Source organism: Babylonia areolata, chromosome 7 (assembly GCF_041734735.1).
Source record: "Babylonia areolata isolate BAREFJ2019XMU chromosome 7, ASM4173473v1, whole genome shotgun sequence".
In the NCBI taxonomy this organism is placed as follows: Eukaryota; Metazoa; Mollusca; class Gastropoda; order Neogastropoda; family Buccinidae; genus Babylonia; species Babylonia areolata.
In genome coordinates, this window is record NC_134882.1 from 34,566,714 (window position 1) to 34,586,713 (window position 20,000).

General features: G+C 47.7%; 1 protein-coding gene across 1 annotated transcript in view; it reads right to left on the reverse strand.

The window, feature by feature from the left end:
- LOC143283831 (uncharacterized) overlaps positions 1 to 20,000 on the reverse strand; it is a 221,404-nt gene that overhangs the window by 31,862 nt on the left and 169,542 nt on the right. Inside the window, exon 6 of the mRNA XM_076590206.1 lies at positions 10,139 to 10,432. Coding sequence (XP_076446321.1) covers positions 10,139 to 10,432 — 294 coding nt within the window. The remainder of the gene's footprint in view (positions 1 to 10,138; positions 10,433 to 20,000) is intronic.

The following is a 20,000-nucleotide window of genomic DNA, read 5'->3' on the forward strand; positions in this document are numbered from 1 at the left end:
TATATATATCTATATATATGTATATATATATAATTGTTTTGCTACATGGTTGCAGTATCTGCGATCGCATGGCCAACAAGTTACAAACACATCACTGTCAGTCTGGTGATCTGACGGGCCGTGTGTTGCACTGGTTTCCTTGCTTGCATCCTCACGAGCAGGAGAATTCGCCTTTGATCTCGTCAACAGAATGACTTCCAAATGAATATGCATTTCCATCTTCAAAGATCACATCTCTGAACCGTGCCGTGATGGTTGAATGGTGCACGATAGTCGCTCCACGAATGAAACAAAGGGCAAACAACTTTAGGCCGATAAGTACTATCATTCATTCATTATGCCCATCGCTCCCGGTGGAGCATAGGCCATCGACGACCCCTCGACATCGCACTCTGTTCTGGGCTGTTCTGGCCATTCCAGTCCAGTTGGTCCCTTGCTGCTTCAGCTCTGCCTCGGTATCTCGCCTCCAGCTGTTGTGAGGCCGGCCTCTCTTCCTCTTTCCCTGCGGGATCCAGGTCAGGGCTTGGCGTGTAATGCTGGACGCTGGCTTCCTGAGGGTGTGTCCGATCCAGCCCCACTTCCTCCGCAATATCTGCTTGGCCACTGGTTCCTGTCCCGCTCGCTCCCACAGATCTTCGTTTCGGATCTTCTCCTGCCATCGGATCTTGTAGATGCGCCTCAGACAGGTGATAACGAACTATGCAGTCACTAAATTGAAAGTTGTCTGCCCTTGTCTTTTGTTTGATGCAAAAACTTGTCTGATCTGTATTTATTGTTCCGTTATCAAAATAAAACACAGTATAGATTCTAAAGAACTTAACTTAAATCTTTTAAGTGCTACACTTCTTAAAAAGTGTGTAAATCCCAATGCGTGACTGAGATTGAACCCATAAGATACAACAAGGCAAAATCTTTATTAAAGAGGACAATAAACAGTACATGCCTTTGTCAATACACGGGAGGCGGAGATAAACATTTACAATCTTAAAGTTCTACACTTCTTAAAGTGAACGTATGTGGAGTGATGGCCTAGAGGTAACGCGTCCGCCTAGGAAGCGAGAGAATCTGAGTGCGCTGGTTCGAATCACGGCTCGGCCGCTGATATTTTCTCCCCCTCCACTGGACCTTGAGTAGTGGTCTGGGCGCTAGTCATTCGGATGAGACGATAAACCGAGATCCCATGTGCAGCATGCACTTAGCGCACGTAAAAGAACCCACGGCAACAAAAGGGTTGTTCCTGGCAAAATTCTGTAGAAAAATCCACTTCGATAGGAAAAACAAATCAAACTGCACGCTGGAAAAAATGCAAAAAAATAAGAAAAAAGGGCGGTGCTGTAGTGTAGCGACGCGCTCTCCCTGGGGAGAGCAGCCCGAATTTCACCTAGAGAAATATGTTGTGATAAAAAACAAAACAAACAAAAAAACAACAACAAACAAACAAAAAACAAACAAAACAAATACAAAGTCTGTGAACCTCAATGGGCGATAGAGATGAAACCCATAAGATGGTTTATTCGTTCGTTTATTTATTTATATAGTCTGTTCATCTACGATGATGATATTAGACTGAAGATCTATATGGTAAAACCTTTATCAAAGAGGATAATAAGAAGAGAGAAACATAAAAAAAAGCTTTAATTTCTGGCTTGCCCCGTACACAGATGGATCCCAGATTTAACGAGCTGGGCTTTCTTCCTCCCTTTCTTCCTCCCTGACCCTCACCCTCCTCCATCTCCTCCTCCCGCCACCCCCACCCCCTCCCTCCCCACGTCCTCTCACCCTCTTTCCTGCTATACACGTACATTCTTTTTTTCTTTCTTTCTTTCTTTCTTTCTTTCTTTCTTTCTTTCTTCTTCTTCTCATCTTGTCACGTCAAATATCGCTCCCGGGGATTTTGTGAAGTTTCAAACAATTTCTTCTCCTGAGGAGCAGCAGCTTGTGATGTAGCAAAAAGGACATCACCCTCATAAATAACGGTGCTGTGAATTAACGAACAAGATGGAAAAAGCCCCAACCATGTAATGTCACGGCTGTACGTTGTGTAACCACATCTCACTGTCACAATTCCAATTACCTTGCTGTTTGCACGCTGCGCCATATCGCCCCCCCCCCTCCTCCTCCTCTCCCCTTATTCTCTCTCCCCCCCCCGCCCCCCTTTCCCCACCCCCTTTCCCTCGCGGTAACGAAATCTACGAGGCTTCGCACATAACGCAATTCTCTCCCCCTCTTGTTTTTCTAGTTAGCCACATTTCGCGGGGCAGATGACTTAGTTTTGAAAGCGGAGCGACACGGGGGAAAGTATTGGGTGAAATCTAATTTCCACTGCCGCTGTTTATTTTGCAGACTTCTAAATGGAGGCAGCGGGATTGAATTTCGATTTAATTCTTTAACCCGGGTCCCACAGACATTGGCGAGGCGAAGGGGACCCATGTCAGAGTAGACCCTGACTCCCTTTGGAAGGGGGTGGGGTGGGGAATGGGGATCCAAAGCATCGCCACCATTCGTAGTATCACGTGTGCTGTTCTCTTCCCCTTGTCCTCCTCTCTCCTCCTTTCTAATGTTGATCTACTCCTTGCTTTTTTGCTGTTCGGTCGGATTACGCCCTCCCCCCCCCCACTCCCACTCCCCCTTCTACCTGCTGTTATCGCTGGCTTTGTTTTGAAAGAAAAAAAAATCTGAATTATTAAAACAAATTGCGCAGAACTTTTTTCCCCCTCGGTATCTTTCAAGGATTTTTTTTTTTTTTTTTTTTTTTATGTGTTGACTCATTTGTTTATCATCAGTCTTTCTTGCTGGTTTCGGGAGCACAGTACGTGGCTCCACCTCCGCTGACGCACACGGCACGCAGGCAGCTCCTTCCTGCTGCGAGAGCACCATCTCTCCGGCAGTAATGACTTCCGACACTCCCTCCACTGCCACCAGCACCTCATCAAGAGCCCGTCCTCGCTGCTGTTAGTCTGCCAGTCTAATTGCAGGTCGCCAGTCTGGCAGTGGTAGGGGTAGCTGTCTCTTTCTTTCTTTCTTTCTTTCCTTCTTGCTTTCGTTCTTTTTACTCCCCCGTCCCTCACCCCCTCCTTCAAAGTGTTTCACGGTCCAAGAAAGGACAATGGACTGCGGAACAGCTGTTGGCGAAGTTGGGGGACAGGGAGGAGCAGGACCATGATGCTGTCAGACAGAAGACGGGGGGGCGGGGGGGGGGGGGGGGGGGGGGGGGGGGGACAAATGGCGGCGACACTGTATCATGTTTCTCTTTTTGTCACAACACATTTCTCTGTGTGATGTTCGGGCTGCTGAACCCCGGGGGAGAGCGCGTCACTACAGTGTAGTGCCGCCCATTTTTTTTTTCCCCCCCAACTGCCTGCAGGTATATTTTTTTCCGTTATCAAATTGGATTTTGTCCTTTTTTTTCTCTTTTTTATATTTCTTTTATTTATCTATTTATTTTTCAACTTATTATTATTATTTTATTTTTTATTTATTTATTTTTTTTAATACAAAATTTGGCTAGAGACAACCTTTTCGTCGCCGTAGGTTCTTTAAAGTGCTTTAAAAGCTTGCTGCTCACTGGGCCTTGGGCTATCCGAACGACTAATGATTAGTATGCATATTATTATCTTTAATCGGCAACACGACAAAAAGCAACAGCGGCAGAGTAATAAGTGTAAAAAAAAAAAGAAAAAAAGAAAAAAAAAAGGTTGTGATGATTATGGTGGTCACTCCAGTCCCACAGACCCCCCCCCCCCACACACACACCCCTTTCAACTTGCAGCACGTCACACGTGAAGGGACGAGCCAACCAAATCCCCCAACTGACAAACGTGACTTCAATCAGTTCCCTGTCACCATGAAACTCAGTCATGATCAACAACACAGCTTGTAACAGAACACGACAGATGACAACCTCTCGCTCACACGTCTTGTCACTCGACACCTCGTCTTGTCTTTAAAACAAAAAAAGAGAGAGGAAAACAACTGAAGAAAAGGAAGACAAATAAAGAAAGAAAGAAAGAAAGAAAGCAAGCAAAGACAGACAGACAGAAAACAGAACAGAGGCGACAAAGAAGGCTCTGCAGAACTCCCGCCAAAAGAACCGCCATCAGCGCCCCAAGACCCCGCCATGACGCCACCCACCGCCTGGCTTCCGGCCCTGTGGGAGCAGCGACACCTAGGGACATTGTCCCCCAATCCACTTTCCCGCTCTCACCCGCCATGCCTTCGAGAGCGCGGGACTCCGGAGTCTTCTTACAAGGCAGCCTTATCTCCCCTCCCGCGCGCCAACAAACAAAATACACAATCCCACTGTGAGGGGGGGCTACCTACTCTGCGGGAGACAACTCCTCGTGGTTGTTACTCGCAAAAAAAAAGAAGAAAAAAAAAAGGAAAGAAAATAAAATAAATAAAGCCACGTGAATCCTCTGTGGAGTTTCTCTAGTCTGTTCGTATTTTTTTTATAATTTTTTTATTTATTTATTTATTTATTCTTTTTTCTTTTGTCCACGGGTATTAAGGAGACTTTTTTTGTTGGTTGTTGTTCTTCCTGTTCCGGTGACATCTCTGGTCTCGCCCTGCTTTCATTGGCCATCGAACACGCACGCGCACATGGGACGTAGCTGTAAAGTGAACGAGTGCTGGGTTTAGCGTCGCATCAGCTGTTCCATGTCTGTGGTTTCTTGTTTCGTATTTTCCTTTCTTTCTTTTCTTTTCTTCGTCATTATTTCTTATTTATTTATTTTTTCTGCTCACTTTTGCCATACAAGTTTTTTTTTCCACTTTCTTTTCTTCTTCTTCCTTCTATATTTAATCTTATAAGAATGCATGCAGGCTAAGTTGTTTTCCCTTTTTTCTTAAATAAATAAATGATTTACAAAAGAATTAATCTAAAAACAAGAATAATCTTGACATTCCTTTTGAAAGGTGTACGCCAGCTATGTCAGTAAGACAGTATCATAACATACATTAATCGTCTAAATTCTGGCAGTTTTCATACACAAATATGGTAGTTGTAAAGCAGCTGGTGATTCTAGATTTTAAACTGGAAATAAATTGAACCTATATGGTGATAAAACAAACACCAATAAACCAAAACCAAAACAGGGTTTAACTTTAAATGAAAATGGAAATAGGAAGATGTGGAATATAGGAAAAGTTGATTGATCATAAAGGCTACAGCCCTTCTGGGAAAGAGGTAGGGAGTGAGGCAGAAGATGGATGGATGGATAGATAGATAGATAGATAGAGGTGTGTGTGTGTGTGTGTGTGTGTGTGTGTGTGTGTGTGTGTGTGTGTGTGTGTGTGTTGGGGGGGTGGGGGGTGGAGCTAAGACACAGGGATATGGGCAGAGCTACATAAAGTTTACAATGAATACTTCAGTTTTCAATTCTTACAGCAATGTACCGGAACGCCGAACAACCTCGTCTTCTCTTTCCATATTGTGAGCAAGCGTTTTGATTTGAATGTCATTTATTTGAATATTTCCGTGTTATCCTCGGGTGATAACGTCTTGAATACAAAGTGATGAATTCCAAACGTGTCTTGGATGTGTCATGTGAACATGCAATCGAAACGCTTCATTTTTTTTGGTCATCAAAGCAGCAATGTGTCAAAGGGTACGATGTTTTATATCAGGTTCCTGTTTTGTGCTTTGCCTTAAAGCTGTCAACGTTTCATGTGTGCAAACTAATCGCAAATATCTTTAACAAATATTGTCATCACGACATGTTTTCGTATGTGTCATGTGAACAAGCAAAGTTCAAAATTTCTTTTTAAATGAAGTGTGCTATCATTGTTGTGACAAAAGCAACAGGATTTCAAAGCAAACATTGCTTTGTATCTAAACAGTACATTGTCATAAAGCTGTTTCTTTGGCCATACTACGATCGTACTTTCGCCACAGGACTTTCGCTTAAAAAAAATCATAGATAGCCCACAAATCTGTTAACTTTGTTCATGCTGTTATCAAACCTGTTAACTTTGTTCATGCTGTATTCATACTTTAGCTACGGTACTTTCGTTTATATCAGGTCTGTACATTTTCATTAAGCTGTCAAATTTGTTCACACTGTGGTCGTACATTGAGCAAAAGCTGTTCTTTCCTATTGGACATCTTCATCAAGCTGTTAAACTGGTTCGTACTGTGGTCGTACATTCAGCCAAAGCATTTGCTTCCTGTCTCAAAACGGAACCCGAAGAAAGCCACAGAGGGACGCACTCTGGGGAGGATGAGGAAAGGCGGCCAGAGTGGGAGAGAGCCGTGGATTGTGGGGAGAGAGAGAGCCGTGGATTGTGGGGAGAGAGAGAGCCGTGGATTGTGGGGAGAGAGAGCCGTGGATTGTGGGGAGAGAGAGGCGTGGATTGTGGGGAGAGAGAGAGCCTTGGATTGTGGGGAGAGAGAGAGAGGCGTGGATTGTGGGGAGAGAGAGAGAGCCGTGGATTGTGGGGAGAGAGAGGCGTGGATTGTGGGGAGAGAGAGAGAGGCGTGGATTGTGGATTGTGGGGAGAGAGAGCCGTGGATTGTGGGGAGAGAGAACCGTGGATTGTGGGGGATTGTGGGGAGAGAGAGAGGCGTGGATTGTGGGGAGAGAGAGAGAGGCGTGGATTGTGGGGACAGAGAGAGAGGCGTGGATTGTGGGGAGAGAGAGAGGCGTGGATTGTGGGAGAGAGAGAGCGTGGATTGTGGGAAGAGAGAGAGGCGTGGATTGTGGGGAGAGAGAGAGGCGTGGATTGTGGAGAGAGAGAGAGCCGTGGATTGTGGGGAGAGAGAGCTGTGGATTGTGGGGAGAGAGAGCCGTGGATTGTGGGGAGAGAGAGAGCCGTGGATTGTGGGGAGAGAGAGAGAGCCATGGATTGTGGGGAGAGAGAGAGAGCTGTGGATTGTGGGGAGAGAGAGAGAGCTGTGGATTGTGGGTAGAGAGAGAGAGGCGTGGATTGTGGGGAGAGAGAGAGAGGCGTGGATTGTGGAGAGAGAGAGGCGTGGATTGTGGGGACAGAGAGAGAGGCGTGGATTGTGGGGAGAGAGAGGCGTGGATTGTGGGGACAGAGAGAGAGGCGTGGATTGTGGGGAGAGAGAGAGCCGTGGATTGTGGAGAGAGAGAGGCGTGGATTGTGGGGAAAGAGAGAGCCATGGATTGTGGGGACAGAGAGAGAGGCGTGGATTGTGGGGAGGGAGAGCCGTGGATTGTGGGGAGAGAGAGAGGCGTGGATTGTGGGGAGAGAGAGAGAGGCGTGGATTGTGGGGAGAGAGAGAGAGGCGTGGATTGTGGGGAGAGAGAGAGGCGTGGATTGTGGGGACAGAGAGAGAGGCGTGGATTGTGGGGAGAGAGAGAGGCGTGGATTGTGGGGAGAGAGAACCGTGGATTGTGGGAAGAGAGAGAGGCGTGGATTGTGGGGAGAGAGAGAGGCGTGGATTGTGGGGAGAGAGAGAGAGGCATGGATTGTGGAGAGAGAGAGAGAGGCGTGGATTGTGGAGAGAGAGAGCCGTGGATTGTGGGGAGAGAGAGCTGTGGATTGTGGAGAGAGAGAGCCGTGGATTGTGGGGAGAGAGAACCGTGGATTGTGGGGGATTGTGGGGAGAGAGAGAGCCATGGATTGTGGGGAGAGAGAGCGAGCTGTGGATTGTGGGGAGAGAGAGAGAGCTGTGGATTGTGGGGAGAGAGAGAGAGCTGTGGATTGTGGGGAGATAGAGAGAGGCGTGGATTGTGGGGAGAGAGAGAGAGGCGTGGATTGTGGGGACAGAGAGAGAGCCGTGGATTGTGGAGAGAGAGAGAGGCGTGGATTGTGGGGACAGAGAGAGAGGCGTGGATTGTGGGGAGGGAGAGCCATGGATTGTGGGGAGAGAGAGAGGCGTGGATTGTGGGGAGAGAGAGATAGGCGTGGATTGTGGGAGAGAGAGTGTGAGGTAATAATCCACAGAAAGCTGTTAATGGCGGCTAGTGGAATAACAAATTGGACAGCCAGAGCGCAATAAATTCAATTTGCTGCCAAATCCGAGTCAAGAGGGATTCCAGACAAAATAATGGCTTTTAGATTCCCAGGTCTACTTAGCGGGGGGAACAAGCGGGAGTCCTGGCTGGGACTTAAACGTCACGAGTGCTGCCGGCGACAAAGAGTGACCTAAGGAAAATCACCCCACCCCCCCACACACACGCTAATTGTATTCACCAGTGAGAGGAGGGTGAGGGGAGGGGGCGGGTGGTGGTGGTGCAGACGGGGAAGGGGTGAGGGGGGTGGGAGGCGACAGGACTGTCTCCAGATCGGCTTTTCCAGTGTGAGACCGGCACTGCAATCCCTCTGTCTCTTCCCGTCTTCGACTGGCTGTCTGTCTGTCTGTCTGTCTCTGTCTTTGTCTGTTTGTCTGTGCGCCTCCCCCCCCCCCGAATCCCCCCCCCTGCCCCCCCCCCCCCCTCACCCGTACTCTCTCTCTCTCCACGGGTATGAATTGAGAACAATCACTGATTTACATAGTGTTACAATTAATACGTCAATGTATACTATCAGACATTTGAAGAATATGATAATGACAGTCAGTTTCGGTTTTCATTATAATCATGGTTTCGCTCATCAGTATAGGCCGCAATCAAAGATTTGTAACATGCCTTATTTTGTGCTAAATTGTCAAGGATCGAGATAAAAAAAAAAAAAAAAAATCAACGCACAGTTTATTCTACAAAACGAAATACAAACAGCCTTGCATAATGTTACAAGCCGCACGATGTGTCCACAAATATAAAAAAACAAAAAACAACTGAATGTGAAACAACTTGCTTTGTATCTTTTTTTTTTTTTTTTTTTTTTTTCAGGGCGTTTCAACGGTGTGGCCTCTTTCTTTAACTGAAAGACTGAGGGCCGGGAGACAGGACAAAGAATGATGGACTATCAACACTTCTGTGCAGCGCCGCAGTGACTCTTGACGTCGAGTTCAGTGAGAAGACAATACAAGAAGATCAGTTTCAGTGTCAGTTTCAGTTTCAGTAGCTCAAGGAGGCGTCACTGCGTTCGGACAAATCCATATACGCTACACCACGTCTGCCAAGCAGATGCCTGACCAGCAGCGTAACCCAACGCGCTTAGTCAGGCCTTGAGAAAAAAAAGAAAAAAAAAAAAAGAAAAAAGAAAAAAAAAAGGTGAATAAATAATAGATAAGCGTACATAAATAAGTAAATAAATAAATAATAATTATAATATAAAAAAAGTAGTAGTAGTAGTAGTAGTAGTAGTAGTAGTAGTAGTAGTAATAATAAATAAATAAATGAATAGAACAAACAAGAAGAAAGAGGAGAAGAAGCAGAACAAAGAGAAGAAATAATGTGGAGAAGAGCAGAGGAAGGAGCAGAACAAAGAGAAGAAATAATGTGGAGAAGAGCAGAGGAAGGAGCAGAACAAAGAGAAGAAATAATGTGGAGAAGAGCAGAGGAAGGAGCAGAACAAAGAGAAGAAATAATGTGGAGAAGAGCAGAGGAAGAAAGAAGAACAAAGAGAAGAAATAATGTGGAGAAGAGCAGAGGAAGGAGCAGAACAAAGAGAAGAAATAATGTGGAGAAGAGCAGAGGAAGGAGCAGAACAAAGAGAAGAAATAATGTGGAGAAGAGCAGAGGAAGGAGCAGAACAAAGAGAAGAAATAATGTGGAGAAGAGCAGAGGAAGGAGCAGAACAAAGACAGAGGAGACACAGGAACAAAGAAGAAGAAGAAGTCTTCTGTTTTTAAACACCCACTAAATCTTAAAATTTTTTTTTTTATCAGTATGTGATTTTTCTCATCTTCATGTGCATCTCCCTTCTATAGGTCAACGGCCTACACGAATTAATTAAATGCTCCAGTCTGTGTGTGTGTCTCTCTCATTTTCGATCAAACCCTCCTATTACCCTTCATCAGTTAACTGTGTGTTTGTCAAAGGCCAGACTACAATAAACTGTGTCATCGTAATTGTCACTCTCTCTCTCTCTCTCTCTCTCTCTCTGACTGTCTCGTCTGCTGGCCTTTTCAAACATACACACACAGACACACCGACACAGACACAAACACACACACACACACACACACACACACACACACACACACACACACACACACACACACACACACACACACACACACACACACACACAGAGACAAAGCCAACAAGCAGTGACCACCACCACCCACCTCTCTCCAGACTGTTCTGACGCTGGGAGCAACGCGCCGCCGTGACGGCCTTCTGGGCCATGTCCACCACGCTCAGGAGCACCTTCTCCACCTCGCTGGGGCTCTGTCCGCCTCCGGGACCCCCGGCCCCCATCGCCCCGGGCACCCCCACGCCCACCCCCACTCCCACCCCAACGCCAGCGCCGTTGAGGGGGGCGAGGTCGGGTCGTCCCCCCTCGGGCGGTCCGGGGGTCTTGTCCAGGTCCCTGCCGCTGTAGGCGTCGCTGGCCGCGTCGTTGCTGTTGTCGTCCATGTCTGTGGGTGTGGGACAGAGAGAGAGAGAGAGAACTCACAACTTTGAAATTAATGTCACGTCACAGACCCGTGCACACACACACACACACACACACACACACAGAACTTTGACTGTCACGTCACAGACCTGTGTGCGCGCGCGCACACACACACACACACACACACACACACACACGCACACACACACACACGCACACACACACACACACACACACACACACACACACACACACACACACACACACACACACACACACACACACACACACACACACACACACACACACACACATGTGAACCATACCTTGAGCTGAATGACCACAAAAAACAACAAAAACAAAAACAAAAACAAATGACATACTGATGATAAAATCAAAAAGGAAAATAGCGAGTAAATGATAATTTTTATTTAGAAACACATTAAAAAAAAATTTGTCTTTTATCTGAGACTGGGAGCTCTCAGCTCTATGTTGTAACGCACAGAATATAAATATTGCTACATCTCTTGGGACAGGGAGACAGATTCAAGATTCAAGATGGTTTATTCAGTATACGCCTAGGCCCCTTATGAAGGGGAATGTGAACATCATTTGACAAACATTACATCACGACACTGTGAGCATCAATAAACACAGTCAAACAAAAACAGAACTGCATTACAGTTCAATGTTTAGAACAATAAAAGAAAAAACAACAACAACAAAAAACAAAAACAGACAACTTTTTCACGAATTAGCCATTTCTCTGAATTTGGAGAGAGAGAGAGAGAGAGGGGGAGGGGGGGGGGTGGTGACAGAGAGAGAGAGAGGGGGTGGGAGGAGGGAGGGGCAAAGAGTGGAGGGAGTGGATGAATATTGTTTATTTGTATTTGTATTTATATTTCTTTTTATCACAACAGATTTCTCTGTGTGAAATTCGGGCTGCTCTCCCCAGGGAGAGCGCGTCGCTACACTACAGCACCACCCATTTTTTTAGCATTTTTTTCCCCCCTGCGTACAGAATTTTGCCAGGAACAACCCTTTTGTTGCTGTGGGTTCTTTTACGTGCGCTAAGTGCATACTGCACACGGGACCTCGGTTTATCGTCTCATCCGAATGACTAGCGCCCAGACCCCCCACTCAAGGTCTAGTGGAGGGGGAGAAAGATATCGGCGGCGGAGCCGTGATTCGAACCAAGGCGCTCAGATTCTCTCGCTTCCTGAGCGGACGCGTTACCTCTGGGCCATCACCCCACTGTGGGGAAGAGAAGAATAAGCAGAGTTGTGCACACTTCAGCAAGGTGTGAACATGCAGGTTGCCTGTACCGTGGCTGGGGAAGGTGAAAACGGCGAAAAGGGGGAGAACTGGGCCCCGCCTTCCCGCGGCGAGCATTTGACACAGTGGGTAGGAATTCAGTGCCCCGATGGCCCGTAAAGGACTGTGAGACCCTTAACCTTCCCCCTCAGGAAGAGGTGTACACACATGGTCATACCCCCCCCCCCTCCAAACCCCTCCCCCCAAAAAACAAAAACAACGAACCCCCCCCAAAACAAAACAGAACAAAACAAAAAAAGCCACAACAACAACAACAAAACAAAAAACAAAACAACAAAAAAAAAACCGCAGTTATTTCACACAAAAAAAGAAAAAAAGTTCAGCGTTTCAAGACATCAGCGTTGATCGCAGTCTGGATGATTTAAACAGATTGACAAAACTGCGAATATTCAGTTCAGGCCTTTGAAGCCACAGGGGCACGCTATAGCCAATCTAGGCTGCCTTGGAAAATTTACGGACAGAATGCGGACCATATTATTATATCATACTTTGTTCTTAAATCATGCAAGGACGGGACGGGACAACCTGCAGCAAAATGCATGTTATTTCCCTGCTCCTCCCTTACTAGCAGGCTTTGTCGTGGAGCCGATCAGCTGCATTATCAGGAAGCAGCGCAGTGTATGTATGGCCCAACCGAACAACGCACTGTGCAGTGTGTGCCAGTGTCATGCAGAGTCACGCGGTGCAAATGTCTGCCGCTCACACACACACACACACACACACACACACACACACACACACACACACACACACACACACACACACACACACACACACACACACACACATACACACACACACACACACACACACACACACATACACACACACACACACACACACACACACACACACACACACACACACACACACACACACACACACACACAGCAGCAAAGTGCTGGATGCAGCAGTTGTTATACCGTGGAAGTGGAAGTTTGGTGCAGAGAAGCGCAACACCGTTTTGTGTGCATGAGAAACACAGCAGTTTCACACACACACACACACACACACACACACACACACACACACACACACACACACAGCAGCAGCAAAGTGCTGGATGCAGCAGTTGTTATACCGTGGAAGTGTAAGTTTGGTGCAGAGAAGCGCAACACCGTTTTGTGTGCATGAGAAACACAGCAGTTTCACACACACACACACACACACACACACACACACACACACACACACACACACAGCAGCAAAGTGCTGGATGCAGCAGTTGTTATACCGTGGAAGTGTAAGTTTGGTGCAGAGAAGCGCAACACCGTTTTGTGTGCATGAGAAACACAGCAGCGTTTCACACACACACACACACATACACACACACACACACACAGCAGCAGCAAAGTGCTGGATGCAGCAGTTGTTATACCGTGGAAGTGTAAGTTTGGTGCAGAGAAGCGCAACACCGTTTTGTGTGCATGAGAAACACAGCAGTTTCACACACACACACACACACACACACACACAGCAGCAGCAAAGTGCTGGATGCAGCAGTTGTTATACCGTGGAAGTGGAAGTTTGGTGCAGAGAAGCGCAACACCGTTTTGTGTGCATGAGAAACACAGCAGCGTTTCACACACACACACACACACACACACACAGCAGCAAAGTGCTGGATGCAGCAGTTGTTATACCGTGGAAGTGTAAGTTTGGTGCAGAGAAGCGCAACACCGTTTTGTGTGCATGAGAAACACAGCAGTTTCACACACACACACACACACACACACACACACACACACACAGCAGCAGCAAAGTGCTGGATGCAGCAGTTGTTATACCGTGGAAGTGGAAGTTTGGTGCAGAGAAGCGCAACACCGTTTTGTGTGCATGAGAAACACAGCAGCGTTTCACACACACACACACACACACACACACACACACACACAGCAGCAAAGTGCTGGATGCAGCAGTTGTTATACCGTGGAAGTGGAAGTTTGGTGCAGAGAAGCGCAACACCGTTTTGTGTGCATGAGAAACACAGCAGTTTCACACACACACACACACACACACACACACACACACACACACAGCAGCAAAGTGCTGGATGCAGCAGTTGTTATACCGTGGAAGTGTAAGTTTGGTGCAGAGAAGCGCAACACCGTTTTGTGTGCATGAGAAACACAGCAGCGTTTCACACACACACACACACACACACACACACACACACGCTCGCGTTTCTTTCGACGGTTCTAACATAGAAACGACACTCTCAAGTGTAGAAAACTTACATGAAAACAACAACAACAACAAGAACATGAGAGGATCAAACGTGGTGAGGGCGTGGAGGGGGGGTGTGGGGGTGGGGGGTGGGGGGCGGAGGGTGAGCCGGGGTGGTGAGCAAGGGCGACGGTCGAAGAAGAAAGGAGAAGGGAGGTGGGGGGTGGTGGTGGTGGTGGGGGGGGGGGGGGGGGGGTTAGAGAGAAAGAGAAGGTAGTGGGGGTGTGGGGGAAAAGACAGGAAACAGCGCGGGGCAGAGGACAACAGGTACACGCCTCACCACTTGTGCACTTTGTAAGTCTCCGTATCGCACGTGCTTTCTCCATCACCGCCTGCTGCTTTTACAATTAAAGCAGCTTATGTTTTCTCAAGCTTGGACCAGTAAAGTGTAGACCTGCTTTCCTAGTCAACGCTCTCTCTCTCTCCCTCCCCCCCCCCCCCATCCAACCCCTCCCCTCCTCCTCTTTCTCTTTGAACAAAAACTCCAGCGCTGGCAAGGAATTAAAAATATACCCCCCCAAAACCTTCCCCCCCCCCCCCCAAATCACAGTAAAGGCAGACGATACACAAGTACGCAAACTCCCGAAAGAGACGGACGGAGCAGCAGGGAATCTTTATGCCAGAATTGCTTTTCTGTTTGAACGCAGATGCAAGTATTCCGAGTGTGCGAGCCAGGAGACAAATTATTCTCACGCAACACATAAATGTAATAATTTTTTTCAGCCAACGAGCGCCGCCGAAATTCCCCCGTTCCAGCGTTTGAAGTCGTCGTTATGGAGAACGAGTTTGCCTGGATGAAAGAGATGTTTTCGGCCATCTGCGAGTTGTGTTAATTTGGCGGATTGAGCTGTCTCTACGGGGCTCTGTTGCTATCTCCCCAAATCATGATATAATAACTTTTCCCTTCGCCCCCACCCCGCGGGTGTAAAAACGAAAGGGGTGCAGGATAAAAAGTGAGGGCGGGGATGGTGGCTGTGTCACGGGGTGGAGGGGGGAGGGGGGGAGGAGAGGGGGGGTGGGGGGGGGGTGGAGATCAGCGCCGGCGAGGAGAGAGAGAGAGTGAGAGAGAGTGAGAGTAAGAGAGAGTGAGTGAGAGAGTGAGTGTAAGTGTGTGAGAATAAGAGTGAGTGAGAGAGAGAAAGTAAGTGTGTGAGAGTGAGTGAGTGAGAGTGAGAGAGAGAGAGAGAGTGAGAGGAGAGAGTGAGAGTAAGTGTGTGAGAGTAAGAGTGAGTGAGTGAGTGAGTGAGAGGAGAGAGTGAGAGTAAGTGTGTGAGAGTAAGAGTGAGTGAGTGAGTGAGTGAGAGTAAGTGTGTGAGAGTAAGAGTGAGTGAGTGATAGAGTGAGAGTAAGTATGTGAGAGTAAGAGAGTGAGAGTGAGTGAGAGAGAGAGAAAGTGTGTGAGAGTAAGAGTGAGTGAGTGAGGGAGAGTGAGAGTAAGTGTGTGAGAGTGAGAGAGAGTGAGAATAAGTGTGTGAGAGTAAGAGTGAGTGAGTGAAAGTGTGAGAGAAAGAGAGAGAGGGAGTGAGTGAGAAAAAGTGAGAGTGAGAGAGAGAGAGATGGGGGTGAGAGAGAGGTGAGAGAGAAAGGGAGTGAGGGAGAGACAGGGTGAGAGAGAGAGAGAGAGAGAGAGGGAATGAGGAAGGGAGAGAGAGTGAGAGAGAGATTGAGAGAGAAAGAGAGAGTGAGAGAGAGAGAAAGGCCGGGGGTGGGTGTGTGTGTGGGGGGGGGGGGGGGGGGAGGCGACTGAAGAGAGAATGTTCTCGAGTCGTTCAGCACTCGATATACACTTGCCTGCACGTGTATTTTTGCTGTCAGATGTTTGGAGTTGTTTGTAAATTAATCACCACAAAACAGGAGCCTGAGAAACAGGATTTGTCAGTACCATACCACAAGCAGCGACACCCCTCCCCTCTCCCCCCTCTCCCTCTCCCCCTCCCTAACTCTTCTTCCAGGTTTCCTCCTGCACCACCACCACCACCACCACCAGCACCAGCACCACCCCTTCCCCCCAACTCCTTTCACCTTCTTTTTTCCCTCTGACTTCCATTTCCCCTTTCCACCCCCGACTTTCATTACCGATCGTATTAATGATATCATCCTCAAAGCGTTACACAGGAAATAATATATTGCAGTTATGAAAGTTGCCTCTCCCTCCCCCTCACCTCCACCTGTCTCTCTCTCTCTCTCTCTCTCTCTCAAGCTTTTCGTTTGTTAATTATGTTTGGATTCTATTTCCAAAGGGTGTTCTGTTTCTACTGAGGTTTGATCTGAGGCACAGCAAAAAAAGAAAAAAAAAGAAGATTGAAGGGTGTTTATATATTGACCACTCTCCTTCTCCCATTTTTTTAAAAAAAAGAGAGTTGAACGCTCAGCCATGAAGCGTGGCTTGCTTTTCTGTGTTTTTTTTTTTTTTTTTTTTTTTTTAACACAAAGCAATGTGTGTTTGTTGGAGCGGGTGGGGGGAGTGGGGGGGGGGGCTGTGAGGGGTGGGGGGGTGAACTTTGTAAAGTATAAACCATTGTTCATTACTGTTCTGAGTACGTACGGATAGAAAGGCTTCTTGATGACGTCCCCTCTCTCTCTCTCCATCTGTCTGCTGTCTTCTGTCTGCCCCCCCACCCTCCACCCTCTCTCTCTCTGTATATATATATATATATATATATACACCTTCTCTCATCCCTACTCCCCCCCCCTCCCCCAATCCTCTTCTGCACTCGCCCTCTCTCCATATCCAAACACCACCACTTCACCACCCTCTCTCTCTCTCGTCCTCGACTCCGCTTTTATAAAACGTTCATTTCACCCCCCCCCCCCCAGCAAATACCGACAACGGAAACCTGCCTTTCGTCGGCGCATGCGCAACCAGCCGACGACGCCCCGCCACGATATAAAATGCGCACCGGCTACACTGCACACTCCACGAGCGGCCTTGAGACGTCGCCATCCGAGGGAAAGCACGTGCTAATCGCTGTAATACTGTCATCGCTTGATTGGGAGACGACAGAGGAGACGACTGAAAGCCTCAGGATGCACATTTGGAACCGACAGAAGACGTGTATGAGAGGAGGGGTGGGGGTGGGGGTGGGAAGGGGGGCAGTTGGGGGGGGGGGGGGGCGCTTGCATGCTGCGTTTTTATTGCTGTGGTGATGGAGTTAGTGACGGTTTGGATGAGATGGGGAAGGGGGGGTGGGGGGACGTAGTGGGGGCTGGAATTGGTTACGGGAAAGGGGGGGGGGGGGGGGGGCGGGGGGGGAGGAGGGGTCGGAGGGTGTAGGTGGGGGTGGGGGGGGTGGGGGTAACTGGAAGCGTTGTGAACAGAATTAAAACACCACCAACAACAAATTGATCCAAGCAGCTGAGTGCAACGCAGTGCAGTGCAGTGTAGTGTAGTGTATTGTATTGTTGTGCAGTGCAGTATAGTGCAGTGCAGTGTAGTGTAGTGTAGCGTAGTGTAGTGTATTGTAGTGCAGTGCAGTATAGTGCAGTGCAGTGCAGTGTAGTGTAGCGTAGTGTAGTGTATTGTAGTGCAGTGCAGTATAGTGCAGTGCAGTGCAGTGTAGTGTAGCGTAGTGTAGTGTATTGTAGTGCAGTGCAGTATAGTGCAGTGCAGTGCAGTGTAGTGTAGCGTAGTGTAGTGTATTGTAGTGCAGTGCAGTATAGTGCAGTGCAGTGTAGTGTAGTGTAGTGTAGTGTAGTGTATTGTTGTGCAGTGCAGTATAGTGCAGTGCAGTGTAGTGTAGTGTAGCGTAGTGTAGTGTAGTGTATTGTAGTGCAGTGCAGTATAGTGCAGTGCAGTGCAGTGTAGTGCAGTGTAGTGTACAGTGCAGTGCAGTATAACTTAGTGTAGTTATGGTGTAGTGCAGTGTAGTGTGGTGTTGTGCAGTGTAGTGTACAGTGCAGTGCAGTATAGTGTAGTGTAGTGTAGTTATGGTGTAGTGCAGTGCAGTGTAGTGTTGTGGAGTGTTGTGTACAGTGCAGTGCAGTATAGTGTAGTGTAGAGTAGTTATGGTGCAGTGTAGTGTAGTGTAGTGGTGTGCAATGTAGTATACAGTGCAGTGCAGTATAGTGTAGTGTAGAGTAGTTATGGTGCAGTGTAGTGTAGTGTAGTGCAGTGCAGAGTAGTTATGGTGCAGTGTAGTGTAGTGTAATGCAGTGCAGTGTAGTGTAGTGTAGTGCAGTGTAGTGTACACTCCAGTGCAGTGTTGTGAAGCGTGTTTAGTCTAGTGCAGGGTAGTGAAGTAGGGACGGATGGTATTACTATTTTTGTCACAACAGATTTCTTTGTGTGAAATTCAGGCTGCTCTCCACAGGGAGAGCGCCTCGCTACACTGACAGCACCACCCATTTTTTTGTGTTTTTTTTTTCTGCCTGCAATTTTATTTGTTTTCTTATCGAAGTGGATTTTTCTACATAAGTTTTCCAGGAACAATCCTTTTGTCAACGGCCTAGTACCTACCCACTCTGATTGAGAGAATGTCACTTTTGATATTTTGGGGCACCCTGGATTCGAACTCGCGACCTTCTGAATGCGAGCTCGGCGCTCGGTAAGCACAGAACGACACATAAACCCTGTATAGTGAGCTCTCTGAAACTCACAGCCTTACTCATTCATTTCAATCAATTTTATTATTTTCATGTCACAAGTACGATGTGACCTTGACCTCTAACCCTGAAACGTGATCAGTTTCGGGTTCTCACCACGTCAGTCATGGCACAAAAGGCGTGCTGAAGAAGAACTGGGAGACAAGAAGGAAGCTTATGTCGCATTTGACCTTTGGACCTTGACTTTCAAACAGGGTTCAAGGTCTCGCCACATGCACAGCCAATCCGCTGAACCCAGTTTCATGAAGGCGGGACGGAAGGCTCCATCTCAGCTGTGCCCACTCAATGATGTGGTTTACATGCAGGCGTGGACAAGACTTCCCATCTGCATGAATGCACGCATCACGGACGGACGGACGGACGGACGGACGAACAGTTTGTATGGCACGGAGGGAAGGACGACTGTCACAACTCCCTGAGTCAGGCTTAGCGATGAAAGCGAGAGAGGAGGGCGCAGAGGGGTTGGGGGGGGGGGGGAGGGGGGGGGGAGAGGGGGAGGGGCAGACAGACAGACAGACAGACAGACAGACAGACAGACAGAAAGACACAGAGAGACAGAGAAAGAACGTAGATGGAGGGAGGAAAGAACGATGACAGAAGGAACAAAAATGGCGAATAAATCAGTTTGTAGGCTGCAGAGAACACGGCGGAGGAGGGAAAAAAAACAAAACAAACCCAAACAAACAAACAAAAAAACAACAACAACCCCACAACAAAACAACAACTCAAAATCAAGTGCTGTTCGGGGAATTTGCAGAGGAATACCAAAAACCAGCACAGAACAGTAGGAGAGAGAAGACGAATGGAGTGGAAAAAAAAAAACTGGAAGAAGAAAAAGGAAAAGAAAGATATTAAAAAAAAAAAAAAAAAAGAAAAAAAAAGTGGGGAGGGAAGAAGGCATCAAAGAATCATTACAAAATGATACGGCTCTAAAATACACAGACAGACAGACAGAGAGAGAGAGAGAGAGAGAGAGAGAGAGGGAGAGAGAGGACGGGAGAGAGTGGAAAGGAAGAAAGAGGGTGAAGAAAGAGAGAGAGAGAGAGAGAGAGAGAGAGAGAGAGAGAAAGACCGAGAGAGAGAGAGAGGGAGAGAGAGAGAGAGAGGAGGGGGAAAGAATGGAGGGGAAGGAAGAGAGAGAGAGAGAGAGAGAGAGAGAGAGAGAGAGAGAGAGAGAAGACAGAGAGAGCGAGAGAGAGAGAGAGAGAGAGAGAGAGAGAGCGAGAGAGGGGGAGAGAGAGAGGGAGAGAGAGAGAGAGAGAGAGAGAGAAGACAGAGAGAGCGAGAGAGGGGGAGAGAGAGGAGAGGGAGTGAGTGGAGGGGAAGGAAGAGAGAGGGTGAAGAGAGAGAGAGAGAAAGGAGGGGGAGAGAAAGGAGGGGGAGGAAGAGAGAGGGAGAGGGAGAGAGAGAGGGGGTAGAGAGCGAGA